At 40.4% G+C, this 25012-nt stretch overlaps 1 protein-coding gene and 1 long non-coding RNA gene across 9 annotated transcripts in view; one reads left to right on the forward strand and one right to left on the reverse strand.

The window, feature by feature from the left end:
* COL24A1 (collagen type XXIV alpha 1 chain) overlaps positions 1 to 9675 on the forward strand; it is a 419676-nt gene extending 410001 nt beyond the window's left edge. For all 8 annotated transcript variants that reach the window (XM_070078137.1, XM_070078144.1, XM_070078142.1 and 5 more), the window contains 3 exons: positions 2109 to 2218; positions 5300 to 5515; positions 8217 to 9675. In XM_070078137.1, coding sequence (XP_069934238.1) covers positions 2109 to 2218; positions 5300 to 5515; positions 8217 to 8363 — 473 coding nt within the window. In that variant the 3' untranslated portion in view covers positions 8364 to 9675. The remainder of the gene's footprint in view (positions 1 to 2108; positions 2219 to 5299; positions 5516 to 8216) is intronic.
* Positions 1 to 25012, reverse strand: part of LOC127493426 (uncharacterized) — a 68539-nt gene that overhangs the window by 35869 nt on the left and 7658 nt on the right. The gene's annotated exons all lie outside the window — the stretch shown is intronic.

Raw genomic sequence — 25012 nt, forward strand, 5'->3', positions numbered from 1 at the left:
AACAAAATAAAATCAGCAGATCATGGCCAAGGAGGTTAGTGCAAGATGGCCCAAGTGCTTGGGCCCCAGAAACCCACATGGCAGACAGGAAGAAGCACCCAGCTCCTGCCTTCAGATTGGTGCAGCGCCGGCCATCGCGGCCATTTGGGGAGTGAACCAATGGAAGGAAGACCTTTCTCTCTGTCTCTCTGTCTCTCTCACTGTCTATAGCTCTACCTGTCAAATAAAAAAATAAATAAAATCAGCAGATCAAAGAGTTATCTGTACCTCCATGTTCATTGCAGCTCAATTAACAATGGCTAAGATATGGAATCAAGTGAAGACTACATAAAGAAATTATGGAATATTTACACCATGGAATACTACACAGTGCTAAAAAAAATGAAATCTTGTTATTTACAACAAAATGGATACAAATGGAAACCATTATACTTAGTGAAATGAGCCAGTCCCAAAAGGACAGATACCATATCTTTTCCCTGATCTGTTTTAACTAACAGAGTACTTAAAATGTAATGTATAGGAGGAGTAAAATTGACATTTTGAGATTTGATGATCATTTACACCCCTTTTCTCTACTGTTGAGGAACAGTGTTTTTTCTTCATACTATTTGTTGAACTCTTTAATTAATGTAGGGTTAATCTTATGAATATAAAGTAAACTGAAAGTAGATCTTTGTAAAAATTAAGAGTAGGAATAGGAGAGGGAGAAGGAAGAAGGGGGGAGTGTGTGGGGGAGGGAGAGTAGAGTGGGAAGTATCACTGTGTTCCTAAATCTGTGTATATGAAATACATTAAATTTGTATACCTTAAGTAAAATCGTTAACAAAACCAGCCTGTTGCAAATTTACTGAATTTCAAGTCCCACCTGTGATTGTTGTGGCAGGCCTTTATGGTCAACAAGCCAGGTATTCCCCTCTCCTCAGAAGAATATTCATTCTGGGCTCAGAGTGAAATGAATAGGAATCTCTTCTTTACACAGGAAATGACGTTTGAAAAAAATCAAAAAACAAAAACATGTGATCATCTTGCTTTTTTAATGTAAGAAAGCAGGGCTGCCTCATTCAAAAGTTCCTATGCTCTGAACTTGGAATAAGATACTATTTCGAGGCCGGCTCCGCGGCTCACTAGGCTAATCCTCCGCCTTGCAGCGCCGACACACCGGGTTCTAGTCCCGGTCGGGGTGCCAGATTCTGTCCCGGTTGCCCCTCTTCCAGGCCAGCCCTCTGCTGTGGCCAGGGAGTGCAGTGGAGGATGGCCCAGGTGCTTGAGCCCTGCACCCCATGGGAGACCAGGAAAAGCACCTGGCTCCTGGCTCCTGCCATCGGATCAGCGCAGTGTGCCGGCCGCAGCGCGCCGGCCGTGGCGGCCATTGGAGGGTGAACCAACGGCAAAGGAAGACCTTTCTCTCTGTCTCTCTCTCACTGTCCACTCTGCCTGTCAAAAAAAAAAAAAAAGATACTATTTCGACTTTTCTAGTCTGTTTTCCAGCATAAAGATGCTAGCTCAGTGCCTTTAAGTATTTCCTGTAGTCTGACTTTAGACCCCTTTTTATCCTCCTGGGCACTTCATGAAGGCAAAGGTTGGCAGGCTTATACCAATTGTAGGGATTTCAGTTTTCCCCACTCTCAAATCTGAAGAATAAAGGACAAAACTGATGACTGTTTAATTGATTTGCTTTCTCAAAACAAAAATTATTTATATTTATTTCAATTATCAGTATTACTCATAAAGATGTATTGTTCCTGGGAGTGACAGAAATTTGTTTCAAAACAAAAATATTGATTTTAAGCTCTGTAATGATATAGAAGAGAAATTACACAAATACTATATTAACTAGCTTTTCTATTAACTATTCAGTTTGAGTTGCTGAGCTGCTGTGTGTGGTTTGAAGCAGTAAATTATGAATTGCCTTTAAATTGATAGGTATGTGAAAATATAATAGTATCAACACCAATGTTACATAATGCTTACAGCTTTTGTCCATTCACTAAATATAAATATATTTATGATCTTCCATTTTCTAACAGAAAAGACTATGATCATATATAAAGTTGATATATTTTAGCATGGCATTTAACTAACTTTGTGTTTTACTATAAATAAAGGAAAATACTGGATTGACCCAAATCTTGGATGCCCTTCAGATGCTATTGAGGTTTTCTGCAATTTCAGCGCTGGTGGCCAGACATGTTTATCTCCTGTTTCTGTGACAAAGGTATGTATTACATTTTAAAATATATGCCACTATGTTCTTTTTTTTTTTTTTTTTTTGACAGGCAGAGGACAGTGAGAGAGAGAGACAGAGAGAAAGGTCTTCCTTTGCCATTGGTTCACCCTCCAATGGCTGCTGCGGCCGGCGCGCTGTGGCCGGCGCACCGCGCTGATCCGATGGCAGGAGCCAGGAGCCAGGAGCCAGGTGCTTTTCCTGGTCTCCCATGGGGTGCAGGGCCCAAGCACTTGGGCCATCCTCCACTGCACTCCCGGGCCACAGCAGAGAGCTGGCCTGGAAGAGGGGCAACCGGGACAGAATCCGGCGCCCCAACCGGGACTAGAACCCAGTGTGCCAGCGCCGCTAGGCGGAGGATTAGCCTAGTGAGCCGCGGCGCCGGCCGCCACTATGTTCTACAGTGTCACTAGAGGGTGATTTTTAAAATTCAATCACTTTAAATAATTATGAATTTTAAGAATAAAAGCAAGATATCATTCATTCTTTATCATGTATGAGAAAGAATTTGTTTTTAAAAATAGTTCAACAGAGTAAATCTGATATTTTGACTGTGTATTTTTTATGAGTGGATTATCTTGGCTTGATTCTACCTATCATATTTTTAAACTTCCTTAAGAATGATGCATCATATGTTACTTTTTTACCCATACACCTAGATTAGAAAATCCTTACTTGGCTACAGTGTTTGTAATCAGTAATCAGTCACCTAAAGTTATGCTGAAAATATATCACCATCACTAAAAGAAGAAATCTGCGACAAAAGCTTGCTATTTTTGGTGTTTGGACAAGAATCTATTGAATACTGTTTAAAATTTCTTTCAAGTGTATTTCTATCAATCAGATATTTATAATGTATACAAGTTAGTCTGGTATATGAACAAGTCTGCATAACACCTAAAGCCTAGTTCTACCTGCAGCATATTTTAAAACCAAAACTTCCTTTCTTCCTTTTTATCATTAGACCAGGTTGGTATATTACCGAGAATTTAATTCTCATTGACAAAGAACTAATAAATGTGCCTATTGTGTGTTTTGCCCATCATAAAAAAGCAGCCTCTAAAAGATCAGTCTCTTAGCTGCTTATTGTTAAACTGCCCTCTCCTCACAAAGCATTTCTCTTCATAAACCAGGGTGTTTCATCAAGTCATCTCAATAGGCATTCACCATCCATACCCCTGAGATGGAAGAGGGAAGGGTTCTTTTTTTACCTAGGAAAACCATGTGCCTCTAATGAAGAGAGCAGCATGGCAGCCCTACTTCCAAAATGTCCACATCACCAACCTTACTCACCTGGAAGTTGGCCCAGGATTTTTATTTTGATTATCCTAGAAACAAAGAACTTTCTTTCTATGGGGAGTGGAGAAAGTTGTACAAAAGAGGGAGGGGCCATGAGGGAGCTACACTCCAGTTCTTTCTATGAATCAGTTTTCCCATGTCTCCTGTTCATAAACTCAATCTCAGAAAGACTGGGAACATGGTGGGAAGACTTGGAATCAGGGACTTGCGTTCTAGTGCTCCTCTTTTACTAACCCAGGGAATGTAGCCAGCAGACACCAGAAGGCCTGTCCTGTGCAACCACTTTTGTTGCTTCTAATCTTCATGACAGCCCTGTCACATCCATGTTATATCCCAGCTTACCAATAAAGACATGGAGGTTCACAAAGTTAATAAGTTTCTCATTCTAATCTGCAGAATAAAAGAATTGAATTACTTAATTTCTAAACATTCCTTGTGATTATCCTTCCATGTTGTCATCCTTATGTCCTCTTTTTGCCTTTCCTCTCTTTTCCTGGGTTCGTTTTTTTTTTTTTTAAAGATTTATTTATTTATTTGAAATGCAGAATTACAGAGAGGCAGAGGCAGAGAGAGAGAGAGAGAGAGGTCTTCCATCCACTGGTTCACTCCCCAATTGGCCACAATGGCGGAGCTGCGCCAATCCAAAGCCAGGAGCCTGGAGCTTCTTCTGGGGCCCCAATGTGGGTGCAGGGGCCCAGGCACTTGGGCCATCTTCTACAGCTTTCCCAGGCCATAGCAGAAAGCTGGATTGGAAGTGGAGCAGCCAAGACTGGAACCGTACCCATATGGGATGCCAACACCACAGGTGGCAGCTTTACCTGCTATGCCACAGCACCAGCCCTTCCTGGGTTCTTTTGTTGTTATTTTATTTTCCTTCGCCATTACTTACAACTGATATTTAATTCTGTATCTGGAGACTAATATAAATTTTTCAGTGGAAATAATTTCTGTTCCCTTAATATCATGGCCATACCCTTGTTTACATGATATTAAAATAATAGTAATAATAATAACAATATCTGGAGCTATAGAAAAATCTACTTTCCTTTACAAGTCTGGAAAATCTTCAATCAGACCTCCTAACTCCAATTTTGTCCCATACTGGTCATGTTTTAAAATTAGTTAATATTTGGGCATCCCTTCAGTCATTCAGTAAACATTTATTGATGACTCCCTATATGACAGGAAATACATTGGAGCTGATAACACTTAGATTCTATCTGTGTCCTTAAAGGATCCTATAGTTAAAATTACTAAAACAAATTGTTACAAATTCTAACATATCTTTGGAAACAAATAAAGTATTTATAGACATAATTTCAGGTTTCTTATGAAGTTAAACCAAAAATATATATTGTTCTATATTATATATTGTTATATACAATTATTATATATAATGAGACTTTATAAAAATTATCTTCTTTTTTTATTATGTGTAGCAGCCTAATATGATGCTGGCATTAGTTCATATAGGAACAGGAGGTCCTATGGGTAACATTCTGCCCAACTCCTTGTTCAGTGATATCACCTTGGTTTCCTGAAGTAAGTCATGGTGAAAGTATTTCCACCATGGATTTCAGAAAATGCCATAAATCAGAGAATTTTTGCTCCACGAGACAGTTGTTGTTTAAACACTTTCAGGCACACCACAGATTGGCAATTTAAATTCCAAGAAATGGAACTTTCTCAAGGTTTCCCATCAAAGACTTGCCCAAACTATGAGTTTGTAAATTGCCACTTCTTATAACCTGCATATTGTTTCTATGACATTAGTTGGAGTTTGGTGTTGGGAAAGTCCAGATGAACTTCCTTCATTTACTGAGCTCAGAAGCTACTCATGTCATCACCATTCATTGTCTGAACACTGCAAGGTGGACAAGTACACAAACAAGTGGCCCAGGACTGCCCATTGGTTTTAAGGGATGGAATGGTCAGATCTTTGAAGAAAACACTCTACTTGAACCTAAAGTGCTTTCAGATGACTGCAAGGTAAGAAAATAGCACTTTTAGAAATGTTCAATGTGACTAACTTAAAACTAATGGACCTATACAACTAAAATATTGAGTGAGGCTTTAATTGCAAATTGCAAATGCAGAAAGAAAGTAAGTTTTCATGTTCCTAACTTGTAATCATATATCTTTCAGAATCAATCACTTGATTATATCATATCATGTCAATTTTTTTAACATTAACTTATCATTTGTGGTTTTTCCAATGTGAAACAGGTGCTAACAAATTTAATTTTATTCACCATATGAAATGATTGCATTATACTTAGATTGATGAATGGACAGGTGGAAGGATAGAAAGATGGATAGTTGGAGCATATATATAATGAGATTTCTGCCACAAATTATTACCACCGTTACTCTACAATCTCATTAGTGCTTGAAAGTTACAAAGACAAGACACTTTTGTTTCCTTTAGCCAGCTCCTACGTCTGATATAAAATATGCATATCATTGTAAATTGCTTGATCCTACTCGTATTTTAAATATAGCCCATTTTTATTAAAGTTAAATAATGACTGTTTTGAGAAATTTATAATTTAAAGCATTGTTTCATAGAGCAGGTATCGGCCAACTACAGTCCTAAGACTGAGCCTGGTCCTGGACCTGTTGTTGTAAATAAAGTTTTACTGGAACACAGCCATACCCATAAGCTGTGAAAAATATTACATCAAAGGTCAGAAGTCATTCTTAATCTCCATATTCAAACAGATCAGTATTACCAACAGATTAGTTTAACATTTACAAACCTTGCCCAGAAAGATTCGGTAACTCACTAGTACCTCTGAGACACAATCCAAACTTACCAACTCTCTTCAGCACTTGTAACAATCAGGCCACCTTTCTAGCTCAGTCTTTCACTAGCTGGTAAAAGTTATCTATTTGGGCCGGCGCAGCGGCTCACTAGGCTAATCCTCCGCCTAGCGGCGCCGGCACACCAGGTTCTAGTACCGGTTGGGGCGCCGGATTCTGTCCCGGTTGCCCCTCTTCCAGGCCAGCTCTCTGCTGTGGCCAGGGAGTGCAGTGGAGGATGGCCCAAGTGCTTGGGCCCTGCACCCCATGGGAGACCAGGAAAAGCACCTGGCTCCTGGCTCCTGCCATCGGATCAGCGCAGTGTGCCGGCCGCGGCGGCCATTGGAGGGTGAACCAACGGCAAAGGAAGACCTTTCTCTCTGTCTCTCTCTCTCACTGTCCACTCTGCCTGTCAAAAAAAAAAAAATTATCTATTTGTTATAATAATAATAATAGGGATGATAATATCAGCAACAATTCCTGATACTGTTTATTGGGGGTTTGTTATATGGCAAATGGCCTCTGTACATTATTTTCTTAATCATAAATCTATGTAACAAAAATAGTAGTCCCATTTTTTACATAGAAAGTAAAGGCAGTGCCAGCACTGTAGCATAGCAGATTAAGCTGCTGCCTGTGACACCAGTATCCCACATGGCACTGGATCCTGTCCCAGCTGCCCTAGTTTCAATCCAACTCCCTGCTAATGTGCCTGTGAAAGTAGCAGAAGATAGCCCAAGTGCTTTGGCCTCTGCAACCCACATAGGAGACCCGGATGGAGTTCAGGCTCCTGACTTCAGCCTGGCCATTGTAATCATTTAGGGAGTAAACTAGCAAGTGAAGGATCTCTCTCTCTCTCTCTCTCTCTCTCTCTCTCTCTGTAACTCTGCCTTTAAAATAAATAAAATAAATCCTTTAAAAAATAAAAAAGGGGCCAGCGCCAGGGCTCACTTGATACACTTTTATCTCATAGAATTTATCAGGAGCAAAGAGATCACACAGCAATAAGAGAAACAGACAGACCTGGAAGGAAGAAAGGAAAAAGAGAAATTACATAATTTTGATACACTTTTATCTCATAGAATTTATCAGGAGCAAAGAGATCACACAGCAATAAGAGAAACAGACAGACCTGGAAGGAAGAAAGGAAAAAGAGAAATTACATAATTGTAATTTAACTGCTCTGACTGAGGTGGTTCTGGTCATTCCCTGCTAAAGTACAAAGGCTGACACAGCTTATTCCTTTACCCAAGGAAGATGCCCTGCCCATCAAGTGAAGACAGAACATACAGTTACTACACACATGAGGAATAGTGCAGCTGTTTTATCCATATCTGAATTGTAAATAATAATAATAATAATTAAAAAAAAAAAAAACAGAAGCAGAAGCCTGGCCTTAGCCCCTGGAAGTAAAAACTCACACACACAATGCCAATATAGAGAACAGAGTGAGCTGAGGTTTCTGATTATTAAGCAATTGCTGGGCCGGTGCTTTGGCAGGTAGCAGGTAAAGCCACCACCTGCAGTGCCAGCATCCCTTATGGGGGCCAGTTCAAGTCCAGGCTGCTTCACTTCTGATCCAGCTCTCTACTATGGCCTGGGAAAGCAGTAGAAGATGGCCCAAGAATCAGCGGATGGAAGACACCTCTCTCTCTTTCTCTCTCTCTGCCTCTGCTTCTCTGTAACTCTGCCTTTCAAATAAAAAAATAAATCTTTAAAAATAAAATAATATGATTTTTACCATTTATGAAGCATTGTTCTAGGTTTTTTTCCATTTGCTATCTGTAATTTTTAAAACAAACCTGCATTGTCTGTGAAGGGCATGCTCTGCCCACAATGATTGCTGATGAAACAGTTACACATGAAAGCATTTTGTTCTTATTTACAGATTCAGGATGGCAGCTGGCATAAGGCAAAATTCCTTTTTCACACCCAGGACCCTAATCAACTTCCAGTGGTTGAAGTACAAAAACTTCCTCATCTCAAAACTGAACAAAAGTATTACATCGAAAGCAGTTCTGTATGCTTTCTCTAATGTCTCTGAATTAGTTCAGAAATCATGCTGTTGGTCAGGTAATCACTGCAGAGGGGAAAACCTAGAAAGATAATGTCAGTATGAAATGCATGGAATAAAGTCTTGGTTAAAGAATCTCAGGAAGAAAAGATTTGCTCCTAAGAAGGAGAAAAGGCATTTTTAAAGGACTATGATTGATAAAGTATTTAATTCTTTTAAAAGTTATATTGATCTGAGCTTTCTTAGAGAATTCCCTAGAACTGAAAATTAATAAACACGGAATTCTTCAGGGTATTCTATGTTTTTTGACTGCCTGAGAGCAAAGTTTCCATTAGACAGCTGGAGACGCAGAGCACTGTGGAACAGTACTGGCTAATGTTCCCAAATGTGCAATGCTTCTGTCTAAAATTACAAGCTACAGTCTAATATGTCATATTTTCTCAAACACTAAGCTGTATTCAGGTCCCCATTGGGCATATACATCTTAGCCGGTGGTACACTACCTCTTACATGTTGCCTTTTTGTGTTGCTTGGTGCTCTTTCTAAACCAAGGTGCTTGTGGCTTTCGTAGACTATTTTATTTCTTTTTTTCTCTTTGTCATTAAGAGTGTATGTACTGGTTACATCAACATATGTATTGATTGTTACTTATTTTAATTTGTTTGGTCACATACTTAATAACAAGTAAAACAATTATTTATGTGAAGTCCTTCTTTTATTTTAAAATTCTCTTGGTACATATGGAATCAAAGCCAGCACATTGTAACCAGCACATTATAACACAAGAGAATTGAAAGGTTTCTTTTGTTTCTGTTTATTTTTTAAATTGCTATAGAAAATATGATGGGCCAGCCGCATCCAGTAGTAGGTTTGGGTTAGAGATTAGGAGTTGTGATATACTGTTTTAAAAATCCATGATCATCTGGAATGATACTTTGTGTATATATATTTTGTAAAATTTTAATTCAGCAAATCTTTTGAAGTTGCTGCTGTTTTAAATTATAAAAACTTTATATTTCTGCTTTGTAGAAAGCACATATTTTTTTGAAGTATTCATTGATTTTCTTTCACTGTGCTTAAATTTAATGTGTTAGGACTTAAAGAATTTAATTTACCAGCCTTGAAGGAAACATCCAGGAAAAAAAAAAGGTCTTTTGCCTTTCAAATAGGCTTATTTAGTTCAATCTTTCCTTGTCGTCAGAGAAATGTTAGTTCAGCATTAAAAGAAAAATATTGTACCTCTTGGTATATAGAAAAGCTTGTTCATCTATTATACCGTTAGCCACAGCAAACAACACTTACCTATCTATAATAAAAATGTGCTTTAATTATTTTTGGTAGTCTTTGTTTTTCTTTTGTTATTCTTTCCTTTTTTTATGTATGATATCCCCTCTGGCATTGCCATTCTACACTAGTTATATTTACATTATTAGAAAATAATCTGCTCTATAACTATACGGAAGGATTATAGAGGCATGGGACAGAAATAAACTCTCACATATGTGGTCAAATTATTTTAAGCATGGGTGCCAACACCACCCAAAGAGGAAAGGGTGATATGGTGATATTTTCAACAACTGGTGTTTGGAAAACTGTATATCCACATGTGAAAGAATGAACCTGGGCCTTTACCTTACATCAAATACAAATGTCAACTCAAAATGTGGTCAAAGACCAAACTACAAGAGCTAAAACTGTAAAATTCTTAGAAGAAAACATGGAGAAAATCTTCATGACACTGGACTTGGCAATAATTTCTTGGGTGATACCAAAAGCACAGTCAGCAAGAGAAAAAAGAAAAACAGCTTGGATTACCTCAAAATAAAATCTTCTATGCATCAAAGTACATCATTGAGAAAGTGAAAAGGAATGGGTGTACAGCCTAGAATTGAGATGCCAGCTGCTGGCGCCGCGGCCCACTAGGCTAATCCTCCGCCTTGCGGCGCCGGCACACCGGGTTCTAGTCCAGGTCGGGGCGCCAGATTCTGTCCTGGTTGCTCCTCTTCCAGGCCAGCTCTCTGCTATGGCCAGGGAGTGCAGTGGAGGATGGCCCAAGTCCTTGGGCCCTGCACCCCATGGGAGACCAGGAGAAGCACCTGGCTCCTGCCTTCAGATCAGCGCGATGCGAAGGCCGTAGCGTGCCAGCCACGGCGGCCATTGGAGGGTGAACCGACAGCAAAAAGGAAGACTTTTCTCTCTGTGTCTCTCTCTCTCTCACTGTCTACTCTGCCTGTCAAAAAAAAAAAAAAAAAAAAAAAAAAAAAAAAAAAAAAAGCCAGCTAAGAACCCATGTCCAACATCAGAGTTTGATTCTTACTTCCAGTTTCTGATTCCAGCTTCCTGTGAATGAAGGCCATAAAAAACAGTGGTGATGCCTCAATAATTGAGTTCTTCCCACCCACATAGGAGACCTGCACTGGGTTCTGGGCTCCCAACTTTGGCCCAACCTAAACCTAGTCACTGTGGACATTTAGGGAGTGAACCAGCAGATGGGTGATCATACCCCGACCCCATCTCTCTGCCTCTCAAATAAAAAAAAGTTCTTACAATTTTTATTTACTTATAAAGGTGAAAAAATTTCATGTATTTTGTTTTATACATATTTAGGAGCATAGTGATACTTCCCACACAAAACTTTAAAAGAAAGCAGAGGGAAGACACATGGAATGGTAGAAACTGTTTGCAAATCATATACCTGGTTTGGAATTAACATTCAGAATATGTAAGAAATACCTACAACTCAACAACAAAAACTAGAAGCAACCCAATTCAAAAATGGATAAAGGGCTTGAATAGACATTTCTCCAAAGAACTTACACAAATGTCCAGTAATTGAAAACGTACTCAAAATCACTAGCTATTAGGGAAATGTAAATCAAAACCACAGTAAAGTACTGCTTCAGTGGTACAATAGAGAATTACATTTGGTCCTTGTCCTTGAATCCTGGCAAACAGCAGCCAAAACTCCAGTCCCCGAGTGAAGTAAATTTCTGTTGCTATTTATAATGACTCCTTTTGAATCACACATGGTTTTATGCTAATGAGATGATTTAGGGTGGGGCCTCTACATGGCCTCAGAATGGGCAGGTCACCAGAATAGCCAAGTGGTTGGAGGCTTGGAATGTCCATCCCCACCTCTAAACCTCCTGGTTGTGGGAGAAGGCAGGATCTGGAGATTCAGCTGTATGAATATTCTCTTTTTTTTAATGATTATATTTAAACTTTCTCTTGACTTGAGAGGCAGCGAGTGCAAAAGAGAAAAAGAGAAAGTGATTTTCCATCTGCTGATTCTCTCCCCTAAAGGCCCTCGAGCTGAGCCAGAATGGAGCCAAGAGACCAGAGCCCAATCTAAGAGTCCCATTCAGGTGACAGGGACCCAAGTACTTGGCATCACATGGTGACTACCGAGATACACATCTAACAGGATGCTGAATCAAAGCAGAGTCCAGATTGGAACAATGCACTCTGATATGGCATGCAGGTATCCCTGTCTTACCCACTGAGCCAAATGTTTTTCCCTCAAAAAATTTTTGAATAATGATGAGGCGGGAATTTGGCAATCCGTATCAGAACACCTGGGTTCAAGTCTAAGTTCCACTTCCAACTCCAGTTTCCTGCTAATGCTCACTCTGGGAGGCAGCAGATGATGGCTCAAGCAGCTGGGTCTTTGCCACCTACATGGGAGACCTGGACTGGGTTCCAGGTCCAGGCTTTGGCCTGGCCCAGACCCAGCTGTTGGAAGCATTTGGGGAGTGATCGATCCATGAGATGAGAGAACTTTCTCTCTCGCTAGCTTTCTTGCTCTTTCTCTCTGCCTTTCAAATAAATTTTAAAATGTTTTAAAATTCTTGAACAATGAGATTCAGAGAGTTCCTGGGAAGGAGGCATAAAGCTCTGACTGCAATTCCATTCCTGCCCTGTGCGTGAGTTCTATCTTTCATAATAAACCAGGAAATGTTAAGTAAAGTGTTTTCCTGAGTTCTGCAAACCATTCTGGCAAATTCTCAACCTGAGCAGAGGATCATGGAAACCCACCATTGATAGTTCTTTTTGGTCAGAGTTATAGTGGCCTGGGACATGCAGTTGACATCTAAAGTGGGGACTAAACCTGCAAACCTGTGGACTCTGATGCTAATGCCAGGTAGTTAGTGTCAGAATTAAATTGACTTTTTGGACATTAAAGTTGGTATCTGGAGAACCAATTGTTAGTGTTGGAAAACACCACAGAACTTTATGACCATTAGGTTGACTATTATAAAATAAATAAATAAAAAAGGAAATTTACAAATATTTGTGAAGGGGTAGAGAAACTGAAAGCCTTGTACATAGCTGGTAGGAAGGTAAAGTGGTACAGCCACTGTGGAAAATATTTTAACAGTTCCTCAAAAATTTAAATATAGGGCTAGCATATCCTAGCAATTGTACTTCTAGGTATATACACAGAAGAATTGAATGCATTGCTCATAGAAGCTTTATTCACAATAGCCAAAAAGTGCAGGCCAGCGCCGCGGCTCACTTGGCTAATCCTCCACCTGTGGCGCCGGCCCCCCAGCTTCTAGTCCTGGTTGGGGCACCGGATTCTGTCCTGGTTGCTCCTCTTCCAGTCCAGCTCTCTGCTGTGGCCCGGGAAGGCAGTGGAGGATGGCCCAAGTGCTTGGGCCCTGCGCCTGCATGGAGACCAGGAGGGAGCACCTGGCTCCTGGCTTCAGATGGCCACAGTGCAGGCCGTAGTGGCCACGTGAGGGGTGAACCAACGGAAGGAAGACCTTTTGCTCTGTCTCTCTCTCTCTCATTGTCTATAACTCTCTCTGTCTCTCTCTCACTGTCTAATTCTGCCTGGCAAAAAAAAAAAAAATAGTCAAAAAGTGGAAACAACCTAAATGTTAATTAACAGACGAATGGGAAAATGTGATAGTAGATTATTCAGCCTTTAAACAGAATGAAATTATGATATATGTTATGACATGGATGAACTTTGAAAACACTGTATTAAATGAAATAAGCCAGAGACAAAAGAATATTGTTTGATTTCACTTATGTGAAGTACCAAAGATTAGACAAATTTACACAGAGAAAAAAAGTGCACTAGAGGTTACCAGAAGCTAAAGGAAGTGGTAATAAGGTGGGAATTATTTTTCAATAAATGTAGAGTTTCTGTTGAGGATGACAAAGTTTGGAGACTGGTAGTGGAAATGGGTCTACAATAATGTGAATTGTACTTAATGCCACTGAATAGTACACCTAATTGAAATGGTAGGGTCAGCTTTGTGGCACAGCAGGTTAAGCTGCTGCTAGCAGTACTGTGGATGTCTTCTTCAGAACCAGTTCCCAGCTAATGCACCTGGGAAAGGACTGGAAGATGACCCAGGTACTTGGGGCTCTGCCACCTACATGGGAGACCCAGATAGAGTTCCTGGCTCCTGGCTTTGGTCTGGCCCAGCCCTGGCTGTTGCAACCATTTGAGGAGTCAACCAGTAGATGGAATAACTCCCTGTATCTCCCTCTCTCTTTTTTAAAAATTAAAATAGCTAGGCCAGTGCTGCGGCTCAATAGGCTAATCATCCACCTGCGGCGCTGGCACACCAGGTTCTAGTCCCAGTCCGGGCGCCGGATTCTGTCCCGGTTGCCCCTCTTCCAGTCCAGCTCTCTGCTGTCGCCCAGGAGTGCAGTGGAGGATGGCCCAAGTCCTTGGGCCCTGCACCCACATGGGAGACCAGGAGGAAGCAGCTGGCTCCTGGGTTCAGATCAGCACGGTGCGCCGGCCGCGGCGGCCATTGGAGGGTGAACCAACAGAAAAAAGGAAGACCTTTCTCTCTGTCTCTCTCTCTCACTGTCCACTCTGCCTGTCAAAAATAAATAAATAAATAAAATAGCTAATGGTATGTCTATTTTGCCACAATTTTTTTCATTTTTTTAAGATTAATTTATTTGAAAGGCAGAGTTAGAGAGAAAGAGTGAGACACAGAGAGAGAGAGCTCTTCCATCTGCTGATTCACTCTGCATATGGCCAAAACAGCTGGGCCTTAGCCAGGCAAAAGCAAAGAACCTGAACTCCAGCCAGGTCCCCAGTGTGGGTGGCAGGGGCCAGGCCATCTTTGGCATTATGGAAGCCATCTTTGGCTGGAATGGAAGTGAAGCATCTGAAACTCAAACCAGCACCTATACAGGATGCTGACATCACAGGTGGCTTTTTTACTGCACTACAACTCTGGCCCCTACCACAATTTTCTAAAATGGAGTCACAGCAAAAATGTCTGATTATCTGATTGAGAAAGATGATGGTGTTTTCAAAAAGGAGCACAGAGGTTGGTTCTAAACAAAAGAACCAATACCTCATAACCTAGTGTCAATCTATATGCTGTCCTTTCTGTACCAAAAATATTAACAGTCCAGAAACATAAATGATTTTTCTAGAGACTTAAGAAATATATATAAAGAATAAATACATATAAAGCAGAAATAAAGCTTTATATTTTAAGAGTGATACTGAAATATTAAATTTAAGGTAAAATTTTATCAACTCATGGTAGACAGTGTAGTGGTTAAGAGTGCTCAGGATTAGCTGTGTGGTTGGGGCATGTTAGACATTCATTGTCTTAGTTTCTTTACTGTAAAACAAGAATAATAAAAGTGCTGAACTCATTTTGCTGTTGAGTAGACTCAATAAATTAATAGGAGAAAACACTTAAAACAGGACCAAACACAAATTAATCACTATATATAGCTGCTATTGTCTTTATCAAAATCATCATTAAGGATTGCTATTTCCATGCTGGTTATTGTCAAAGTTATGCTGAATTCCTTAATAAATTTACTCATGTGTGTTAAACTCATCCTATCTCCATAGTTTGTTTTGTAAATAGAGATTTTTATATTTACATATTAAACATGAAGACTTTTGTGGCCAGCGCTATGGTATACTGGGTAAAACCACTGCCAGTGGTGCCAGCATCCCACATGGGCGCTAGTTCTAGTCCCAGCTGCTCCTTTTCCAATACAGCTCTCTGCTATGGCCTACGGGAGCAATAGAAGATGGTCCAAGTACTTGGGCCCCTGCACCCCCATTGGAGACCCAGAAGAAGCTCCTGGCTCCTGGTTTCGGTTCTGCTCAGCTCCGGTCATTGCAGCCATTTGGAGAGTTAACCAGCAGATGGAAGACCTTTCTCTCCCTCTGTCTGTAACTACCTCTCAAATAAATAAATAAAATCTTGTTTAAAAATACTTTCTAAAAATGAATTGTACCGGCGCCATGGCTCACTAGGCTAATCCTCCGCCTTGTGACGCCAGCACACCGGGTTCTAGTCCTGGTCGGGGCACCGGATTCTGTCCCGGTTGCCCCTCTTCCAGGCCAGCTCTCTGCTGTGGCCAGGGAGTGCAGTGGAGGATGGCCCAAGTGCTTGGGCCCTGCACCCCATGGGAGACCAGGAGAAGCACCTGGCTCCTGGCTTCGGATCAGCAGCGCACCGGCCACTGTGGCCATTGGAGGGTGAACCAATGGCAAAGGAAGACCTTTCTCTCTGTCTCTCTCTCTCACTGTCCACTCTGCCTGTCAAAAAGAAAAAAAAACGAATTGCAACTGTGCCTATTTATAATTTTAAAATATGACCTTCAGGGCCGGTGCTATGGTGTAGAAGGTAAAGCCGCTGCCTGTGGTGCCGACATCCCATATGGATGCTGGTTCGAGTCACCGCTGCTCCGCTTCCCATCCAGCTCCTTGCTAATGTTCCTGGGAAAGCAGTAGAAGATAACCCAAGTGCTTGGGCCCTGTACTGGCATGAGAGACCCAAAAGAAGCTCCAGGCTCCTGGCTTTGGATTGGCCCAGCTCTGGCCATTGCAGCCATTTGGGGAGTGAATCAACGGATGGAAGATATTTTCTCTTTTTCTCTCTCTCTCCCTGCCTCTGTGTAACTCTGCCTTTCAAATAAATAAATCTTTAAAAAAAATACTTACTTTTCTCCATATTTTTATGTAGCAATTAGTGATGCCTATAAGGTAAACATCAGAGATCAGAGATTTTTCCGTAATATACCACTATAGCACAAGGAATTTTAGACTTAACGGCAAAAACTTGAATTCAGTTCCAACTCTCCCACTCTCTGGTTTTGGACACTTGGAGAAGTCAAAGATTCTGTTTCCTTGTGTCCATAAAGAAGTTTTTTTTGACTGCTTCCTCTATCAGTTATTTGGAGAGGTGTATTAAAATCTCCAATTATGACTGCACACTTACCTGTTTCTCCTTTAGGTTCCCATGCCTTTCCTTTGTTACATGTAATTAATTGCATTCAGATTTCCATTGTTAAATCTGGTAGTGTGCTTATAAATGAAGGGCAATTTCTGTGGTTTAAATATTTATACCATGGCTGATTTCAAGCCGTAAGCATGTTATTGAACATGCAGATAGGAAGCGAGGTACACATTGGCTCTAGCAAGCTGGTCCAAGTCACACCCAGTACACCACTGGTTATGTCATCCTGTTTGATTAATTACTTTATCATCATGAAATGCACATTTTAACTCCAGTAATGCTTATTGCCTTAATATCTGTCTGCTATTAGTGTAATTATGCTAGCTTTCTGTTGGTTACTGTCTGCATGGTATATCCTTGTCCCTTTTTTTTCATTTTTAAACCTTTTATTATGTTTCATGCAAGCAGTGTGTCTGTGTACTTATATTCTCCATCCATGTTGATAATATTAGACTTTTAATTATAATATTTATTCTTATACTTAATTACTCTGACATTTGCATTTAAACCTGCTAGCTTACACTATTTTGCATTGGTCTCATCACTAATTTGTTTCATTTTTTTCCTCCTTTCTTGTGCTTGATAAAATATTTTTTTAAATTTATTTTTATTTATTTGAAAGTCAGAGTTACACAGAAAGAGGAGAGGCAGACAGAGAGAGAGGTCTTCCATCCATTGGTTCACTCCCCAGATGGCTGCAATGGCCAGAGTAGAAGCCAGGAGCCAGGAGCCTCCCCCGGGTCTCCCATGCAGGTGCAAGGGCCCAAGGACTTAGGCCATCCTCTACTGCTATCCCGGGCCAAAGCAGAGAGCTGGATTGGAAGAGGAGCAACCGGGACTAGAACCGGTGCCCATATAGCATGCTGGCACTTCAGGCCAGGGCTTTAACCCACTGCACCACAGCCCCGGCCCTAAAATATTTTTATTATTTCATTTTTTCCTCTTTTGCCTATTAGTTACACATAATTTTCTTTTACTAGCTGCTCTACAGACTACAGTAAGTATCGTTGACTCTGCTAAAGCTACTTATATTAATATTTTTCACTTTTCAGACAACATGAGGTGTTATAATATGACTGTGCAATTCTGTGTATTATTGGCTTGGAATTTAAAGCGATGTTTGAATCTGTGACTTGGTCTCTCAATAAACTTTGAAAAAGTTTTGCCCATGGTTTACTCAAATATTACCTCTGCTGATTATATCATTCTTTCCTTCTGTGACTTCAATTATCTATATTTTAGGCATATGTACTTTGCCATATATATATATATATATATATATCTTCTCTCCACTTTCATCTTTTTTTTATGCTTCAGTTAATCCATTTTTAGCTGATTTATATTTCAGTTTACTAACTCTTTTTTTAAAAGATTTATTTATTTATTTATTTATTTTAAAGGGAGAGTTATAGAGAGGCAGAGGCAGAGAGAGAGAGAAAGAGAGAAAGGTCTTCCATCTGCTGGTTCACTCCCCAGATGGCTGCAATCTTGTCTCCTGGCATATTTAGATAATTTTTTTATTTTTTTAAAGATTTTATTTATTTATTTGACAGGCAGAGTTACAGACAGTGAGAGAGAGACAGAGAGAAAGGTCTTCCTTCCATTGGTTCACCCCCGAAATGACTGCAACGGCCGGCGTGCTGTGCGGATCTGAAGCCAGGAGCCAGCTGCTTCCTCCTGGTCTCCCAAGCACTTGGGCCATCCTCTACTGCCTTCCCGGGCCACAGCAAAGAGCTGGACGGGAAGAGGAGCAACCAGGATTAGAACCGGCGCCCATATGGGATGGCGGCGCCACAGGCACAGGATTAACCTAGTGCGCCACAGCGCCGGCCCCTAGATTATTTTTTATTAAATGTTGGACATTATTTTTAAGAATTGTAGAAGTTTTGAATGATAATAGCTCCCTAATTTCCTTTTGGCAGGAAACTGAAGCTAACCAGTGATTGGCATAGTTCAAGACTGGACTTCAGGCCTTCTGGGAGTTGGTCTGGTCCTAGTTTTCTGTTACTCTGGTATAGTAGTCCTTCATGTGCCTCAACGAAGGCCAGTGGTAGTTACAGGAACTGAACTCCATCAACCTGAACTCCAAGTTCCATTTTCCTCTCCTCCCTAGCCATCAACCTCACCACTCTTGAAGAACAATGTTTTGTCTGCTCAGCAATTTCCCCCAGGGAAATACCTTCTAGAATAGGTCCACCTGACTTCAGTGTGTTTTCTTCTTCCTTACTAATTCTATAGACCTGGTTGCTTTGGACAATCATTAAATGTATTAAACATCTGGGATTTTATTTATTTCTATCGAGATTTGGTAGTTGTTCTCAGTTACAGATTAGGTATGATACAAACGATCCTGCTGTAATCCAAAGCAGAAGTTTCCTTATCTGTAAAAGAGTAGAAAATTTTTTGCCTATTATTTCAGTTTTTAGTAACTACTGAAGGGATTTCAGTCTTAAGCTCTAACTTACCATAATCTACTTAGAGCTAATACTGAATTAACTTAAGTGAAATGTATGCTTGAACCCTATAAACTTGTAATAGTACATATACTTCTACTCAATCCCTTCATATTTTCTGCTATTGTTGTCATCAATAAATGTCTATATACATTATATACTTAACAATATACACCTATAATTTTTGTTTTAAGAATTTATATTTTTTTGACAGGCAGAGTGGACAGTGAGAGAGAGAGAGAGAGAGAGAGAGAGAAAGGTCTTCCTTTGCTGTTGGTTCACCCTCCAATGGCCACCGCGGCCGGCGCGCTATGGCCGGCACATCGCGCTGACCTGAAACCAGGAGCTAGGTGCTTCTCCTGGTCTCCCATGTGGGTGCAGGGCCCAAGCACTTGGGCCATCCTCCACTGCACTCCGGGGCCATAGCAGAGAGCTGGCCTGGAAGAAGAGCAACCAGGAAAGAATCCGGCGCCCCAACCGGGACTAGAACCCGGTGTGCTGGCGCCACAGGCAGAGGATTAGCCTATTGAGCTGCGGCGCCAGCCAAGAATTTATATATTTTTATGATAAGAAGAAACTTTATATATATATAAATATGTCTGTAAGTCCAAGTTACTAATTTCTGAAGAATTTCCCTTGCCATTTTTTGTAGTGACCTGGTGATGAATTTTCTCTTTTATTTTACCCTTATTTTTGAAGACTACTTTTTCTAGATGTAGAATTCTTGGTTGCATATTTTTTCCAGCAGCTTGGATATGTCCATCCAATATCTTCTGGCAGTCAATGTCTGTGATGAAAAGCTGGCCATTATTCATATTGTTGTTCCCCATTTGTAAAATATCATTTTTCTCATGCTTCTTTTGAGATTTATTTTTCTTTCTTTGGTTTTCAGCAATTTATCTATGACATGTCTCTGTGTTTACTCTGTGTTTTGCCCCACTTAAGAGTTATTATGCTCAGATCTTAAAGAATCTATGTCATCACAATGCAACATTTTTCACTTATACTTCCTTGTGTTATATTAAAGTGGCAGCACACACTTTGGCAAAACTCATGTTCTGACCAATGTTTGTGTCTGACTCCCCCCCACAAGACCAGCAATTTTTATAATTTCAAAAATAATATAAGCTAAGTCTTTAATGCATAGTATTCTGCCATAGCAACATGTACGTTTTTCTTTATGACCTATATAGGAATTACCTGTGACAAATGTTATGAAGCTCTTGACACCTCAGCCTGAGTAAGCAATCTGTGCTTTGGATTCAGATCCTGGTATAGTCCAAAGCCAAGTTAGAAAAATGGCACTTTTGTAGAGTAAAGCAACTAATAGGGAATCTGAGCTATTATCTGACCTGTATTCAGCAAATTTTAGGACTACACACAAGTAAAAAGAAAAAAAGAGTAATCTCAGTAATCCATTAAGAAAATTTTATTTGGCCAGCGCCATGGCTCACTTGGCTAATCCTCTGCCTGTGGCGCCGGCACCCCGGGTTCTAGTACCAGTTGGGGCGCTGGATTCTGTCCCAGTTGCTCCTCTTCCAGGCCAGCTCTTTGCTGTGGCTCAGGAAGGCAGTGGAGGATGGCCCAAGTGCTTGGGCCCTGCACCCCATGGGAGACCAGGAGGAAGGAGTCAGCTCCTGGTTTCGGATCGGCGCAGCGCCGGCCGTGGTGGCCATTTGAGGAGTGAACCAACGGCAAAAGGAAGACCTTTCTCTCTCTCTCTCACTGTCTATAACTCTCTCTCTGTCTCTCTCTCTCTCAATATCTAACTGCCTGGCAAAAAACAATAAAAAAAAGAATAATTTTATTTTAAGTATCTAGTTCAGGTCAAATTTAAAGTTGAAATGCGAGAAAGCTCTCTTCTTGAAGCAAACACCGGTTTCATGAAGACATGTCTCCGTGAAAACATGCATTCTTCAGGAACAGATACAGATCTTCCTCAACAACTAGGAACTAAAAATGTATTTGAATTACATTATATTTGCATTCATTTTTTGCTTGAACTTTTTCAATTAAAAAAAAGATTAAGCCATTTAGTTACTAATACAAATGTCAAGATACTATAGAAAAGATTAAGAGCAAAAATAATTTCTAATTGTTCCTAGATATTTGCTATATAATTCAATGTGCAATAAAAAAATATTATGCACTTTTCTCTTGAGTCCTCCAATTAAGTAAATAAAAACTTTCTACAAAACTTAATAAATAGGCACTAGTTTGAAGTGAGAAACTAAAACAAGAATTTAAAAGAAATCAGAATTTCTTTGATTCCATAACCAAGTATTATTCTAGTTAGTGAATCTTGCTTCCTTCATATCACAGTGTTAAAAAGTAACAATGGCAATACATTTCTTAAATAATGTTATAAAATCTTTTTAGAAATTTATTTAACATGCTTCTCTACAGCAAATACTGTGCTTCTGTATTGGGTCCTAAATTCCTCTAATAGTACCCAGTTGTTGGATCCTCCTAAAGGCTCATCAATTATAATTGAACCTCCTAAATCATGACGTATTTGTTTAGTCCAAATAATGTTTTCCAGTAACAGATCCAGCCAATTCTCTGGAAACAGTTCCATGTGTCGTAATAACAGACCCATCCAAATCATAGTATAAGTCACAATCCCTTGCTTAAGTATAATCACATCCAGACCCATCCTGTGGTTTCATCCCTGACCACTTCTGGGGCTCAACCTTGGAATCCAATCTCAGGAAATGAGTCCGGCTTTTTGTCACCTACAGTATGAAAAGGTACAAGCTTCTCTTCAAGGTCTACATGGCCTTAGAAGGCTGGTCTTTTTGTTTTGTTTTGTTTTGTTTTGTTTTGTTTTGTTTTGTTTCTGACAGGCAGAGTGGACAGTGAGAGAGAGAGAGACAGAGAGTAAGGTCTTCCTTTTGCCGTTGGTTCACCCTCCAATGGCCGCCGCGGCCAGCGCACTGCACTGATCCGATGGCAGGAGCCAGGTGCTTCTCCTGGTCTCCCATGGGGTGCAGGGCCCAAGCACCTGGGCCATCCTCCACTGCACTTCCCGGGCCACAGCAGAGAGCTGGCCTGGAAGAGGGGCAACCGGAACAGAATTTGGCGCCCCAACTGGGACTAGAACCCGGTGTGCCGGCGCTGCAAGGCGGAGGATTAGCCTAGTGAGCCGCGGCGCCGGCCAGAAGCCTGGTCTTTGTATTACGTGTCACTTCTCTCTTTTTTCATCAGAGCCAATACGCTGTAACCTTACCTATTTGATGTTCCTGAATATACTATGCTTTCTCATTCCTCTGTCTGGAAAGCTCTCCCTCTGCCTCATCCTGCTGGCCAACTTTGATTCATTCTTAAAGTTAACATCTAAGGAAGCCTCTCCTAACATTCCTTACAGAGAAATTCATCCCACCTCCACCTAACTGTCACAGTCTATATAATTACAACACTGGCTTCAGTGTTTTGTTTTTGCTGTTGAGATATTTGTGCCCCTCACTAAATTGTCAGCTCCCTGAAGGCAAACTGTACATTTCGATGTTTATAATCACACAACACAACATGTTATCTGATGCATCCTTAGTGCTGAAATCTTTCATGTTCTCACTTTAGTGACTCATGTCTAGATACTGTGCTCTGAATTGGTAGGTCAAGTTGAGTAGAAACTATATGATGTTCTCCCTGATCGGTGACAACCCAGCACCAAAAAGGAAACCTGTTGAAGTGAAATGGACACTATAAGAAACAATGACTTGATCAGCCCTTGCCCTGAATGTTGATGAACTACTTAATACTTTATCCCTTTTAGTATTTTTTTTGTTCTACTTAATACTGTTGGTTGAACTCTGTAATTAATACACAATTATTCTTAAGTGTTGAAATTTAACTGAAAAGTGATCCCTGTTAAATATAAGAGTGGGAATAAGAGAGGGAAGAGATGTACAATTTGGGACATGCTCAATCGGACTTGCCCCAAATGGTAGAGTTAGAAACGTGCCAGGGGATTCCAATTCAATCCCATTAAGGTGGCATGCACCAATGCCATCTTATTAGTGAAAGTGATCAATTTCTGTTCACAATTGATCATAATGATAGGACTAAGAGTCAAAGGGATCACATAAACAAGACTAGTGTCTGCAAATACTAACTGATAGAATAAGAAAGGGAGAGAACAATCCAACATGGGAAGTGGGATACACAGCAGACTCATAGAATGGTAGATGTCCTAAACAGCACTCTGGCCTCAGAATCAGCCCTTAAGGCATTCGGATCTGGCTGAAGAGCCCATGAGAGTATTTTAGGCATGGAAAGCCAAGATACTGTGGCAAAAAAAAAACAAACAAAAAAAAAAAACAAAACAAAAAAAAAAAAAAAAACCTAAATGAAAGATCTCCACGAGTGAGATCCCAGTAGAAAGAATGTGCCATCAAAGAAGGAGGTACCTTTCTCTGAAGGGAGGAAAGAACTTCCACTTTGACTATGGCCTTGTCTAAATATGATCAGAGTTGGTGAACTTAAGAGGCTTCCATAGCCTTGGCAACTCATGACTAGAGCCTAGGGAGATTACTGACGCCATAAATAAGAGTGTCAAATTGTTAAGTCAACAACAGGAGTCACTGTGCACTTACTCCCCATGTAGCATCTCTGTCCTTAATGTGTTGTACAATGTGAATTAATGCTATAACTAGTACTCAAACAGTACTTTACACTTTGTGTTTCTGTGTGGCTGCAAACTGTTGAAATCTTTACTTAATATATACTAAATTGATCTTCTGTATATAAAGAGAATCGAAAATGAATCTTGATGTGAATGGAATGGGAGAGGGAGCGGGAGATGGGAGGGTTGCAGGTGGGAGGGAAGTTATTGGGGGGGAAAAGCCACTGTAATTCAAAAGCTGTACTTTGGAAATTTATATTTGTTAAATAAAAGTTAAAAAATAGCCATTGTGGATAATGGCTACCATATTAAAAAGTACCATTTTAATGTCTTCACCCAGTGGTTCCAAACATGGCTAGAAGTTTCTAGAAGTACCATATAAACACTTATTAAAATAAAAATTACTCAAAAACTCTTTCCATTTTTATTAAGTATCTCTAAGGATACACCAAAAATGTGTTTTTGATCAACTATACCAAGTGATGCTGCTACAACAAGTCATGGCCAAGCATATTGGAATTACTGAATTATTGCAAAGTTATGAATATAACAAAATCCTTAGGCATCTTGAAAAATTTTGAACAATGTCACACAAAACCTAGAAAGAATGATATTTGGGACACCCCCAGATAATTTCAGAAATTACTTCCCATACAGAATTGCTGAAGTTTAATCTGGAAACTACTGATTCTTGAAAAGATAACAAACAAAGCTATTGCCTCCTAGAGTCCCCAAGCCAACTCTGACAATGCCATGTACAGGAGCAGTGATGGATTTAAAGTCTAACAAGGCAACTCTGAGAAAACCCTAAGAGATGGAAGGGACTTGGGTCCCCCGGTGGTGAGGTAAGGAAAGCTTGGAATCAAAAACTGCCATTAGAAGAGGAAGTGATGAAATGGAAGGACGGAATCTCTGATTGTGTCCTTTTCCACCACATATCACGCTGTGTGTGGTTCATGGCCCACTCCATCTCAAGACAGACATCAAAACAGCAGGGCCAGTCTAGCACCTGCCCAAGAAGGTAGAAAAGTTGGTAAGGGTACAGATTGGCCTGGAACTGTTTTCTTCTCTTCCTTCCACACAAGAATCTAGCAGACTGCCAATAGAAGCTAGTAGCTCTTGGAAAAGAGATGGCAAATGAAAGGGTACTGAAAGTTAACCTGGGGACAAATCTTCATGGGAGGGCAGATTGGGCCTACGAGAGCCCATATTTAACAGGCTTTTGACTCTAAGGCTCATCTGCTCTCTTATCTTTCTCCTCTCCACCACCAAAAATATCACTAGAAGAATCACAAGCCAAATCCTAGGCCTTTTGATCCTCCTTTCAAATATGAATTACAGCCATGC

Source organism: Oryctolagus cuniculus, chromosome 7 (assembly GCF_964237555.1).
Source record: "Oryctolagus cuniculus chromosome 7, mOryCun1.1, whole genome shotgun sequence".
In the NCBI taxonomy this organism is placed as follows: domain Eukaryota; kingdom Metazoa; phylum Chordata; class Mammalia; order Lagomorpha; family Leporidae; genus Oryctolagus; species Oryctolagus cuniculus.